At 46.8% G+C, this 13,561-nt stretch overlaps 1 protein-coding gene and 1 long non-coding RNA gene across 7 annotated transcripts in view; both read left to right on the forward strand.

The window, feature by feature from the left end:
- The window catches only part of LOC310667991, a 160,484-nt gene extending 148,764 nt beyond the window's left edge, over nucleotides 1-11,720 (forward strand). Inside the window, exon 3 of the long non-coding RNA XR_014506518.1 lies at nucleotides 11,215-11,720. This is a non-coding gene — a long non-coding RNA (uncharacterized lncRNA). The remainder of the gene's footprint in view (nucleotides 1-11,214) is intronic.
- PRKCSH (PRKCSH beta subunit of glucosidase II) overlaps nucleotides 1-11,720 on the forward strand; it is a 36,763-nt gene extending 25,043 nt beyond the window's left edge. For 2 of the 6 annotated variants that reach the window (XM_083420164.1, XM_083420165.1), the window contains exons 14-18: nucleotides 3,270-3,359; nucleotides 5,558-5,632; nucleotides 6,729-6,828; nucleotides 8,036-8,176; nucleotides 8,694-11,720. In XM_083420164.1, the coding sequence (XP_083276290.1) occupies nucleotides 3,270-3,359; nucleotides 5,558-5,632; nucleotides 6,729-6,828; nucleotides 8,036-8,167 (397 nt within the window). In that variant the 3' untranslated portion in view covers nucleotides 8,168-8,176; nucleotides 8,694-11,720. The remainder of the gene's footprint in view (nucleotides 1-3,269; nucleotides 3,360-5,557; nucleotides 5,633-6,728; nucleotides 6,829-8,035; nucleotides 8,177-8,693) is intronic. The other 4 variants (XM_083420169.1, XM_083420167.1, XM_083420166.1 and 1 more) reach the window with 3 other exon arrangements.
- Nucleotides 11,721-13,561: the final 1,841 nt, after the last annotated feature.

Genomic DNA, 13,561 nt, shown 5'->3' on the forward strand with positions numbered 1-13,561 from the left:
ACTTCATCTTCAGCATGGCTATAGTCACTTGCAAGTGGTTAGAATGGATGCAGGTTTTGCTGTGATACAGCACATTGCTCAAGTCAACCAGCCAGTTCTTTCCGGCCAAAGGTTTTTGCCCAATTTCCATGCTCTGTCCCTAAGACCATTTACTCTTTTGCTCCTGACAAATCTCCCACTAGCTTGCTTGGAAGTGCAGCAGGAGCTTCTCTGTCCGAGAGGAGTGTGCTAAAATAAATCTTATTCCGCAAACTAGCTATGAAGGGCTTGTCTGAATGAACCTCTTGTTACATCTGTTACTCTTCCCTATAAATATGTTGTTTTGTTTTTTTAAGGAAGCAGAATAAATTATGCATATTAAATCTATGAAAATGTAATTTATTCCGGGCATAGTATTGCAGCTTCCTGTGCACTGACTTTAACATCTTCTTAAGTGGAGAGTCTATAGATTTATTCCCCCCCCCCCCCCAATCAAGGGCAGTCCCTGCAAGGGCAGGCTGTGAGCTGCCCATGGGGGCGCCCTAGTCTGACCAAGACCTCTGAACAGGCTCAGGGACAATGCAGTAGCTTCTCATTTATTTATTTGCACAAATTTATATGCCGTTTAATCATAGAAGAATATGAAAGCAGTATGCATCAAGGAATACAGTACATCAAATACTTAAAATATAGGCATCAGCGAGTAATGAACTGCTAAGATATATCTGGGAAAGCCTGATATTTAGTGTGTTGTTGTTGCTGCTTTCCCAATATCAATGGCCAATCTCAATATTCCTTGATGGGTAGGTCTAAGATAGTGGTGGAGAACCTGGTCCAGATGTGGGATTCCCAACTCCCATGGCTCTAGCCAGAGTTAGGGATGATGGGAGTTGTAGTCCAAAACATCTGGCGGATGCCCCGGTTCCTCACCCCTGACCAGCAGAGACTTTATGCCTCTGGAGCAACTTTCGGTCCAGAACTTCGAAAGGCATAGAGGTTGCAAGCCTTGACAGCAGGCTCTGATTTCCGGAGAGAGTGTGCAGGCAGAGCGATTAAGCTGCTTCTGTCGTGAGCCGGAGTCCTTAGAAAGTATACAATTATGGCCACTCAGACCTAGGTTTTTCTCCTAAGTTTGTAAGTGTGTACCATGCCTGCAGCACTTCAGCCGGCAGGAAGGGGCTTGCATGACCAACAGTTTATCCAAGCGACCTCCCCCAAGCCCCCGTCTCCGCAGATAGGCAGCAGGCATGTCAAGGAGCTGTAGGCTAGAGCCCTCCTTTCCGATATGCTAGTTTCCTCTGCTCAGGAAAGGGTGTGTTTTGCGGGGGCAGGGGGAGTTGCGTGGAGGAACATTTAGTCATACGAGCCACCCCCCCCCCCAGCCATCTGAAGTGATACAGCCAAAACACATGTTTATCCCCTCAGGGAGAACTAGGCCTAAAACAGCAGGTGCAAAACAAGAGCTTTAATTGAAGTCCCTCTTCAGAATTAGCTCCACATGGGGCATTTCCCACCCAGCCATAACTCCGCTGCGCTTGCAGTGCAAACTGCCCCTCCCCACCCCAGGGAGATCTCTGGCTTGTCCCATTAGGAAGGCTTTTAAGGGGGTAGGGGTTGGAGAAAATGTGTCAGCTAAGTAAGCAGCTAATGGAAGTCTGGAGTCACAGCTGAGACCTGTTTTGTTGGTGTCATCGTTCCAAGCTTTCTTTTTTTTAAGTAATGAAAGGCATCTTTCCCTTCTAAAGGAAGGAGGATGTTTTACGGTCCCTTTTATTTAGGGCTAGTACCTGCCCTCCCTTCAAAGTTTCAGCATGGCTGAACGTACTTGCTCACCCCTATCCTTAGAGTCTCACAGCCGTGAGTCGCTTCTACCCCACTTTCCCCAGGTTGCTGGTGGGGGGCTGTTGCAGACAGAGAAGTGGCTTAAGGCTCCGAGGCACGTCCTGCCACAACAGACCGAGGGAGGAGAGGACAGGAGTTTTTCCTTCTTCCTAAAAGCTATGTTGATCAGACCAGGGCAAAGTGGTTAAAGGCTAAGGCAGTTCCTTTATTAAACAAAGAGCTTTGCATCTCTCTGTGCGCATGGGGGAGAGAGAGACCCGTAATTAGGAGTAGCCTTGGTGACAGGGCGGTAACCATGGGACCCAGCCTCCCCAACCAGTCCCTTTGCTGCTCCGTGGGGTCCCCTGGGAGGACAGGCAGAGAAGGGCAAGGAACAAAGACAGCCACTTAACAAAGAGCTTGGGCAAAGGCCATTGACCCCTGACACAGGCTGGACTTGCCTTCCACCAGCGGGAGAGGGCGGAGGAGACCGATGCCAGGATAACACTTGACTCCTGGTGGTCAGTGAAGCAAAAGGGACCTGCTGCCACGCTGGCCGTCCTCTCTCAGCTCCCTGGCGTTGGCAGTTTGGGAGGAGCTGTAACTCAAGAGTGGGGTAACATGGCCCTCTGCCTCTTTGCTGCAGAATCTGGAAAGGTCTTGCCCACCAGGGGAGGCCATGCTTCACTTAGATGGACCGTTGAGCTGGCTCAGCAATATGGCTGTGTCAGTTCCTCTTGTTTTAAAAAAATCATTTTTTCATTTAAAAAAAAGACAATTTGTGAGAAGCATGAAACGTTTTGCCATCTTTGTCTCACGCCAGTCTCCTGCTGGCCTTTCTGGGATAATGTGTGTTCTGAGATGAGGTTTCACCTCCACAGAACGCATGTATCCCGCAAAACCTTTCCTTGATTGCAGCAGCTTCTTACTCTTTGTCCTTATCAACTGCATGGCCTCCCACCTCTGGAAATACCCCTTAATGTTATGAGCCTGCTGTCTAGAGAAAGTCACTTAAAGGCTGCCAGGAGGTCTGCCTGCTTGTTTTAAATTTCTATCCATGCTTCTTGTCGCTTAGGCACAACTCGGAACAGCCTTCAGAGTTTTCAAATCACAATATCCCATGTGATAAAATGTCCAGTTAAAAATACAATAAACATTTCGTTCTCTTCTAGTTTTGGAGCCAAAAGCCCCATTTTCCCTCAGCCTTCTCCATATTTTGCTGTATATGTTAAATAGTAGGAATTTCAAAGTATGAAGACAGATTTAGTGGTCAGAAATTCTCAGCCTTTTTTTGACTGGATTACTTTTGCCTTCTGAGCAAAGCATCCCTCCTGTATTTCTGCTAAAATTGGCCCAGGGATATTCCAGTAACCCCCTAGCCCCATTAACCTTTATTCCGTCAAATGTCCTGTTAGCCTGTGTGTAGTTTTTTCTTTTAACAATGTCGCCTTCTTCCTTTCCTCCCCCAGGAGCCTGGAGAAAGAGATCTCCTTTGATTTTGGACCTCATGGTGAATTTTCTTACCTCTACGGCCAGTGCTATGAACTCACCACTAATGAGTAGGTGCCTGTGTCCCTTGCTTGACTATTTGTTTCCTCTGGGGAAGGGCTGTCTTCTCTCTGCTCAGCCCTATGACATCTGGAGTGCTCTCTTTGAACTGTATGTCTTACAAGCCGTCACTCCAGAGGTGCCAAAAAGAAGGTGGGTGGCCTGCCCACCCGCCAGGGTTAGCCTGTAGAGCGGCAGGAGATCGAGATCTGGCCAAAAGGTTCTTTGCTCCTGTTCTTGACTGTAAGATGAGCATTATTAATGAAAAGGAAGCTGGTTTTTACTCCCCAAAACTGTAGCTTGGTAGTATGGCAAATTCCTCTATAACAAGGTGGCTAGCTTTTGGCAAGCTTGCTGGGGCAGCTCAGGGTGAGAAGAAAGGCACCCCCTTCAAAACTGAAGATGGAAGGCTCCAAAATTGGAGCCAGGGACTCAAAATTTAGGCAGATAAGACTCCATCAGAAGTCATTTTTTACTATTTCTTGGGGAAGTGAGGTTCTACACTCAGTCAGAAGAGAAGAGGTGCTGTTCTTTGATCTAGGTATACAGTTGTACCTTGGAAGTCAAATGGAATCCATTCAGGAAGTCTGTTCAACTTCCAAAATGTTCTAAAACCAAACCATGGCTTCTGATTGGCTGCAGCAAGCTCCTGCAGCCAATCAGAAGCCACGGAAGCCCAGTCCGATGTTTGGCTTCCAAAAATAGTTCGCAAATCGGAACAGTCGCTTCTGGGTTTGCGATGTTCAGGAGCCAAAACATTCGAGAACTAAGCTGTTCGAAAACCAAGGTACGACTGTACAAATAACTACTCTTGAATGCTCATTATAGCTTCTAAACTGGATCTTGTATTGAGGGTCAAAGTTTGGTTTGGGTTCAGCCCATGTCCCCCAACATTTTGAATGATGCCTGGAATTCAGATGCCTCTTGGCCATGATGTTGGTGATTGGGCAGGATAGCTTTGCGATGTGAATGTTCTTAAGAGGCTTGCAATTCTTTGGACCAAGGTTGGGGAATGTGTCACCTTCCAGATGGACTTCAACTCCCATTGGGCCCAGCCAGCATTGCCCGTAGTTGGGAAATATGGGAGTTATGGTCCAGCCCTTTAAGGCCCTGCTCCTAGTTGGGCTTCCTTTGTGCCATGGGCTGTACAGTAGGAGATGCCTTGTAGAGATGGGACTAGGGGACAAGCAGGACTCCTTATAAGAAGAGTTATCATAGGCATCAGTGTTCCACCCCACCCTGATGATTAAGCAGGAGAGTGTTGCCTTCTAAAGCTCAGCTCATAGAAAGCCAGCTAGTACAGTATTTGCCAGCCTGATTCTGCGGAGATATTTTGAACTACAATTCCCAACAGCCTCAGCCAGCACAGCCACACACCTGTAATCACCTGATGTCACCATGATGTTTCCCTTTGGAGACCTGCTTAACATCGAACAGACCTGCAAAGAAAAAATGTTTCTTGGCCTGCACAGTTAGATTTTTTTCAGTCAGGAACTTGCAACTGGAGACAATCCCAGCTGGCTTGCATTTGATAGCACATTTTAATTCCATACCAAATGCAATCACCACTTGGAAGCTCTGATCAGGGTCTCCTGAGTACAGCAGATCACAGCGGGGCCGGCATTTGGGGCCAAATTTAAAAGGGGCCAAACGCAGGCGCTGCTTGCAGAAGAACCATTGAGAGTGCACCAAAAAGCTCCTGATTTTCCTGTGTAGTGGCACCATCACCCACCCTATACCTGGTGGCATATGGTTTAGTGGGAAAGGGCCATGTGGTTCAAATTAGGACACCTGGGGGGCCTAATTTGATTTGGTTGGCAAGTTGGAGGTTCCCCATTCGTTCTTTACTTGATAGACCAATAAGACTTCTATTCTGGATGCTCAGTATTCTTCCTTGTAAGCAGATCATGTTTAAAAGGTTGCACACAGTTGTATTCTGTGTGTTTCAATGGGAAGCTCATCTCGTACATTCTTAAATCTCTGGTGTTGATAGCAAAATAATCTTGGAAGCAAGGGGCAGATCAGGAGCCTAGCCTTCTTCCTGCCATGCTTTCCCATTCCATCTAACCCCGAGCAGTATCCTTTCCAAATATATTTTGCCTTGGGTGCCATCGTTTTAGGAGCCAGGGCTAATGGTCTAATTATCGGCACTTCAAAGCACATGGCTCAGGGATCTCATGGATTTCTTTTATGCTCTTTTCCTCTTCAGATATATTTATCGCCTCTGTCCCTTCAGCAGAGTGTCTCAGAAACCCAAACATGGCGGCTCGGAGACCAGCCTTGGGTAAGAGTATGGATAGGCAAACTAAGGCCTGGGAGCTGGAGCAGGCCCAATCGCCTTCTAAATCCGGCCAACGGGCGGTCTGGGAATCAGCGTGTTTTTACATGAGTAGAATGTGTCCTTTTATTTAAAATGCATTTCTGGATTATTTGTGGGGCAAAGGAATTCATTCACCCCCCCCCCATAGATAGATAGATAGATAGATAGATAGATAGATAGATAGATAGATAGATATTCTGGCTCCCTCACAAGGTCTGATGGACAGTGGACCAGTCCCCTGCAGAAAAAGTTTGATGACCTCTGGGTAAGAGACTCCAGTGCTCCAGGATTCAACATGTTTCACAACAGTTTGAGGTCACTAGCCTCCCAAGCTAAACAGGGAGATGTTGCAGTGTTTTAGTGACTAAGCAGAGGCTGAGCTACAGATCAGGAAGTGCATAGTTTGAACTTTGGCTTTGCTCTTCAACATGCTAGGAGGCCTTATGCCAGTTAGACTCTCAGCCTTAGGACACCTCGTAACAATCCTCATCTTGGGGGTGATGATACTGACCTACCTTACAGGGCTGTAAGGATTAGGATTACAACCATGATGATGTACATCAGGCACTTTGGATAATCTAAAACACACACCTCTTTGTCCTGGCTTTTGACACTTGAAGTGCATATTTTTAGGACCCACCTTATTTCTGTAACTGTAAGTTGTTTTTATGTTGTAACCTGCCCTGAGACCTTAGGGTGGAGGGCAGGTAATATATAAGGAATAAGATAATAATAACCACTACTATCAGTGTGAATAATAAAGCCGTGCCCCTTAGCACTGAGTAGGTAAGAATACCTACTCAATTAGAAACGGGGAAGAAAACTTCATGTGTGTGGTGTGCTGTTTTAAAAACACCTTGCTGCCTATTTTAACTTCCTGAAAGTGGTCAGGTGCGCTGATACGACCTCACTTGGTGGCTAGATCCTTGCCCCCGAGACCAGCCAACCCTGGAGCAGATTCATCCTGTGTAGAAGTGGCTCCACCTGGTTCTAAATGTTCCCTAAGGTTATGATTAGCAGGGGCTACTTTGGGTGCTCTGAGTTGTTGCTTCCTTTCCAGCACGTGGGGCTCCTGGAGCGGTCCAGAGGATAACAAATTTGGCGTCATGAAGTACGAACACGGGACAGGCTGCTGGCAAGGCCCCAACCGATCCACCACAGTAAGTGATTCACGTAGTCCTAAGAGACCAGCAAGCTTGGTCGGGTGACTAGCAAGATACAGCTGCCTTTTCAAGGCCCAGCAGCAGCAGCGAAGTGGCCTGTCACCCAGCTGACAGTATGCCTCCCTATCTGCAGGCTGCGTGAAGCTGTTTGGTTTCCAGCACACCCAAGTTCTGGCTCAAATGGAACGAAAAACCCCAAACCTTTATTTTCTACTCCCAAGCGTGCCCATTAATGTGGACTCCCTGATCCCAGTTAGTGAAGGAAACCTAGTTGAGAGTGGGAAGAGGGCAGTTCAACAGAAGAGGTGCACTTTTTAAGAAGTAAGTAGGAAGCAGAGTTGGCTACCTGTTGGAACATCTGAAAGTTTGGGGCTGGGCTGCCAGTTTTAGCAGACCAGCCTGAGGGGATGGGGCAGTGACCGTGGTTAAGTCATTCATTCATTCCTTGCCTCTGTGATGTCCTAGGATTTCCCTCCGTATCTTTTAAAATAAATTTTATTAGAGTTTATAAATACAAAACTTAATCTCAAATATCTTTTTTGTTCAACGTTAAGTAATATAAAAACATGGCGAGAAAGAAAAAGTAGGATAGAGAGATAAGAAAAAAGATAGGAAAAGCTTTCAAGAGAAAATAGAAAAGATACAGTTCAGAAATTAAATAACTTCTGATTCTTCATCTGTCTGCTGTATATAAACAATCACTTCATCTACTCCAACATAATATTAGGATTTCCCTTGGGAAGATTTGATGGATGAGGGATTTTTGTGCGAGTTCAGGATCAGGCTGGTCTGCCTTGCTTGGATCAGAGTAGGAATTCTCCCATCCCACATTGAACAGGCCCAGTGATTTGTCTCACCTGGCAGAAACTTAAAACCTGGCAGAACGGTGTCAGTGGTTGGCTGACACTGTTGCCAGTACGTTGTAAAGCTGGTGTGGGGAACCTTTGCCATCCAGGTGTTGCTGAACTCATCCATGTCTGAAAGCATGGTCAATAGCCAGGGATGATGGGAGTTGTAGTTCAGCAGCATCCCCAAGGAGTGACCAAAGAGGTTCCCCATGCCTGTTGCAAAGAAATGACAGTGGGTAAGGGAGGGTTTATGCCACAGGCAGCGGTAAGAGCAATGGGCTCCTGCACAACAGCTGCAGTACTAAGCCACAGACTCCATAGTGGGTAGCCAATGTCCTGTTTTCTCTCCTACCAAGGTGAAACTTACATGTGGCAAGGAGACAGTGGTCACATCGACGACAGAGCCCAGCCGCTGTGAGTACTTGATGGAGTTTATCACCCCAGCAGCCTGCCAGGAGCCAAAAGACCTCGGTCACGATGAACTCTGAGGCTGGCAGGTGAGTTCCTTTGTCAAGTCTCAAGATGACACAGTAGCCATGGGCGCTGGCAAATGGGGAAGCAAAGCCATGTTCTAAGTTGTACAGACAAAAACTTTTAGTTTGGCAGCAGTTACACATTGGAACCCCCTGCCTGTTGACACCGGGCAGGTGTCCTGAAATCCCTTACTTCTGCTTTTAATAATTACCAAAATGTTTTTAATTGTGCTTGCTGTTTTCATTGATAATTTTAGTATTTCTTGTAAACCACTTAGGTTTTTTAATACAATCAAGTGGTGTATAAATTTTGTGTACGTAAAGAAAGTAAATAAAGCCCCACCGGGAAAGGGGAGCAGAGTTTTTTGAGAAGGTTCCTCCACCCTTTGCACCACTTGATCTCAGGATCAGGCCATTTGGGAAGTCGCTTGCCTCTCTTGCCCCCTTCTGCTTAATCAGAACTTCTTTTTTTAATGTATTGAAGGAAGATCAGTGTCTCTGTCAGTTCTGATTTGTCCTGTCTGCGATTTCCCCCCTGCAGATTTGCAAAAGAGCTGTTGTCAGTGGGACCAGGTTCTAATCGACATGATTCAAAGAAGCACTGCAAAATTTACTTCTCATCCCCCCTGGGGCTCCCCCACATGGACCCCCGACATCCTTTCTCCACTGTTCGCGCTGCTCTTCCTCAGTGGACTCTGGAGCTTTTGAATAATTATGTTTACCCTGTGAAACACTGGGGATTGAGTGTGCCCCCCCCCCCCTTTTTTTCCTTCCAGGGCACCATCTGCCCAGATCATGCACAACCCACAGGACTGCTCAGCTGCTTGGGCCATTTTCTTGCTGGGGAAAAGGCTTCCTCCGCCTCTTAACGGTTGCTTCTTTGTGGAGGAAGAGCCCTTACTTTTCAGCCATGCAGAGACTTCAGGCCTTTTCCCCTGAAGCTCTCTCCTGCCAGCATTTTCTGTTCTGAGCCAGATTTCCACTCTGTCTGAGACTTTGCGCAGCTGAAAGAAGAAGACTGGGAAAAGAACCTGCTCCTTAGCTTGCCCTCTGCACTGCCAATCACAGCCTGGTTGTTGTTGTTTTAATCTGCTGTCTGATGTTGAACTCTTATTAAAAAAAACAACACACCACCACATTCCCTTCCAATAAACGTCTCTGCTCTCTTCTGTCTGTGGCCTCAAAGGTGAGATTTGGAGAGTTGTTTGGAAGGGGTTGTATGAAAGGGGGATGGCACAACACGGCCAGTTTTATGTCTGCCTTCCGTTCATGCAGCTGTTATCAGTGGCCTCCGCACGTGTCATTTCACCAGGAGGGGCTGGCAGAAACTTTGACAGGATGCATTAGACCCAACAGACCCTACTCTTCCTTCCTCCTCCCCCCTCCACCTTTGGGGAACTGGGCCTCCCAGGGCTGCTATGCTCCTCTTGATAAAGGTTTCGGGGGAGGGCAGCGCTGGTGCCTTTCACCTGCTCCCCTCATTGCTGTCAAAGCCGGAGCATTTCCATAACAAAAAGGGAGGCGACTTCCCTCCTAGCCACCATTGTTTCCCATCTGAGCTCCTATCGCAAAAGGCGCCTGGTGCTGGGAAGAGGGGGTTGGGGGGGTAGGTCTGACAAAAGGCCCCTCTGGTGACTGGGGACATGTTTACTGTATGGGTTCAGCCTCCCCTGGGCAAAGACGCAGGGAAGCATGTGCAGTTGGTTATCGATGGGGGAGGGGCGCACCACCTCATCCCTCCCCCAATCTTTCCAGAGGGGGAAGGAGGTGTTTCTCCCACACCCATGGGGTGGCGGAGGCGGTTTCTGCTGGCGAAACAAGACATTAAATGGAAGCATCTGTTCTCAAACCAGATCTCAACTGGTGTGTGTGTACGCGCTCCCCTCAGTTCCCTTCCTTTGGATCAATCCTCTGATCGCTGAAGGATGGATGGGCAAGACTCTTGTGCCCCACCTCCCACAAGCACCGTTCATTCCCCCCACCCCCCCCCGCCGAAACACACTTCAAGTAAACTTGACTCTTGTGCGCAGGGCAAAACTTGAGTTAGCACCTCATTCATTTGCTTCTGGGCTTGGTTGCCATAGCATGACAAATAGACCTCTTTTTTATTTATGCTAATAAAATGTCCCTTTATTAGGGGTGTTTTCATTGTTCCTGCAAGAGTGACTTAAATATGCAGAGTGTTTCTGTTAGTGGGGACAGACCATCCTACTGCAACATCGCTCAGGTGTCAGTGTTCAGTTTCCCCCCACATAAGTGAATTGTGGCCACTATAGAAGAAAGTAAAAGACAGAGTTTGGGCAAACCGCTGGGAATTGAAATTAAAACGGGCTTCAGTCTCTGGACGAAGGATCAGGCTCTGCTCCTTTGCTGTATGTTAACTGCTTCCTGTTTACTTTTTCTCATAGAACTCAAATGGGATCTACTGCAGGTAGACCACCACCAACTGCAGAGCCCGTCTCAGTGTTGTTTCTTTTCAGTTGTGTGACAGACCACAGGTACCACCTAGTTACTACTGCTGACTCCCCCAGTACGTATGAGTAACCCAGAGTAAGTGGAGCATCTGCTTCAGTAAATGTACAAGCCTGTATATTGTGTCTATCCCAACAGTTAACAGCCATGAGAACATGCATGGCTTAGTCCTTTGACTGCATGAGCCAGCCGAGATATACAGTGGTACCTTGGGTTACAGACACATCAGGTTACAGACTCCGCTAACCCAGAAATAGTACCTCGGGTTAAGAACTTTGCTTCAGGATGAGAACAGAAATCGCTTGGTGGCAGTGCGGCGGTAGCGGGAGGCCCCATTAGCTAAAGTGGTGCTTCAGGTTAAGAACATTTTCAGGTTAATAACGGACCTCCAGAACGAATTAAGTTCTTAACCCAAGGTACCACTGTACTTTCTCCTCCCTGGCTAACACAAAATTTACAAGCATTCTGGGACTTTCCCATCATGTTATGCAAGCCCAGCCTTCAATCCAAAACAGACTTTTTGCGCTATGTTCATATTATATGTGTAAAAGGTAAGGTAAAGGACCCCTGCACAGTTAAGCCTAGTCAAGGCGACTGTGGGGTATGGCATATGAATATTAACACTGGGCTGTGTCCCAATACATCAAAACACTTCTGATTTTTGGGAGTGTTTGTGTGTGGTTAAAGTGCTTCTCAGCCATTCTTCTCGCCTGGAAAAGTTGCTTCGCTTCTGAAGCAACTGTGGACATTTGCTCTGATGTAGATATGTAAATCAAACACTCTGCCAAAATAATTGTTGGCAAGAGGAGAGAGGTGTTTGCTTGCACAGGGCACGGGACTTTTTTCCTATTCTGAACGACAGTTTCTATGAATAATGTGTGCTTTGTTGGTGCCTTCTGGGAGAGAGGACAACTTTTATCATGCCCTGTTCTGCCTTGCTAGAATTCTCTATCACATAAACAGACAACATGACTCTCATAAGATTCTGAACTTTTTATTTTCTGGCATGAAAAGTACAAATAATTAAACAATTCCATGTAAAAGATTCATACAGCCGCCGTGCCTGAAATCCCAGTAATAAATATTCTAAACTAAATGCAAAGTGTCATTTTTTTCTTTTTTTTAACAGCAGTTTTTTAAACCCTTCCCACATCAACAGACTCTCTCATGATTTTTTTTTTTAAATATTGTTTTTAAAAACTGTCCCAATACACATGTGAAGCTTAAAGAGGCTCTGGGGGCCAGGTACTCCAGGCCTGTCATCTTTTCCCCTGAGCCCCACCATGCCCCATGACTAAATACATTGGTGGGGAGGGTGGAGGGCATGTAAAAAGGTTATTAGGATCTCGCCATTACAACAGACAGACAATTCTTTAAACCCTCTGCTCCCTTCAATGTTGCACCCTGACCCATCATTTGGAAGCAAATTTGCCTAGCAAACATAAGGAAATGCCACGAGCCCCGCTCGCTCGCTCTCTGGTGTCTGCCTTCGTTGGCATGCAGAATTCTCTCTTTCCCTCCCCACCCCTGCTCCAACCCCCATTTCAATCCACTTCGCTTTTTTTTTTTTTCTTAGTAAACTCAAACTGGCACTTATTGCTACTTGAAAAAATATAGTCGAGAAGAGGCTAGATTGCTGTGACCATTTTAGAAGCAACAGATCACAAAGAGAATTTCGTTTTGCCACTAAATGCCCTCGTCGAGATGCAGGGAAGGGAGTCAGATGCAGGGGGGTGGTTGCGGGAGAAGAAATTAATCAGGATCTGAGCCGGCTAGCCAAAGGAAAAGCGTCTTGACCAAATTAGCTCGAACTGGAGGCAAAGCTCCCTAAAGTAGCTGTGCTTTCCAATTTGCAGCTTAGCTCAGTGGCTCTGTTTCAGAACAGTTCTTTAAGCACGGAAGTTAGTTTGGTGGCTGCATGGTCTGCAAAGGGAGCCAGGCTCTAGGCTGTGTTGTGGGTAGCAAAAGAATTTCAGTGGGTTTCCATTTCCCACCCACCAAGAGAGCTTTGTAGGGGTGGAGTTTTTCTACCTTTTCCACTCCCACTATTCATGCACACAGGTAGTTTTACGCTTCTTCCTGCATATATTGAGTGGTATTGAGAAGAGAGGACTTAATACAGCTACAGGGCTGCGCTATTTTTCCTGCTCTTTAAGCTCCAAGGCATGGGTAGGCAAACTAAGGCCCGGGGGCTGGATCCGGCCCAATCACTTGTTTTTTCATGAGTAGAATGAGAATCAGCTTGTTTTTTCATGAGTAGAATGTGTCCTTTTATTTAAGATGCATCTCTGGGTTATTTGTGGGGCCTGCCTGATGTTTTTACATGAGTAGAATGTGTGCTTTTATTTTAAATGCATCTCTGGGTTATTTGTGGGGCATAGGAATTCGTTTACTCCCCCCCCCCAAAAAAATAGTCTGGCCCCCCACAAGGTCTGAGGGACAGTGGACTGGTTCCCTGCTGAAAAAGTTTGCTGACCCCTGCTCCAAGGCATCGTTCCTCTGGTCTGGAGGTGGGTTTGAATGCTGACAAACAAGTTTCAGAGATGACTCCTCTGATCAGCACTTCCCAGACTCATGTACAGTTCGGAGCAGGGGTCCACTTTGGAATCCACCGTCCAGCGGATTTTGTGGCTAGCTAGTGTAAAGAGTTTGCAACATGACCTCTTTTCTAAGATTATTAAAGGCTAATCCCAATGATAGAAGAGAACAGCCCAGGAACAGTGCTCCCACCTAGTAGTTCTTCAGCTGCCGGAGTGGTTTTCTAAGGAGGCCACATGGCAGGGCACAAATCAAAGTAACTAATCCACCTGACAGTGTAAATTATGGGGGGGGGGGACACGTCTAGCCTTCATCTAATCCGGGGTTTCCCAAACTTGGGTCTCCAGCTGTTGTTGGACTACAACTCCCATCCTCCCTAGCTAGCAGGACCAATGGTCA

Source organism: Podarcis tiliguerta, assembly GCF_965153285.1.
Source record: "Podarcis tiliguerta genome assembly, chromosome: 17".
Lineage (NCBI taxonomy): Eukaryota > Metazoa > Chordata > Lepidosauria > Squamata > Lacertidae > Podarcis > Podarcis tiliguerta.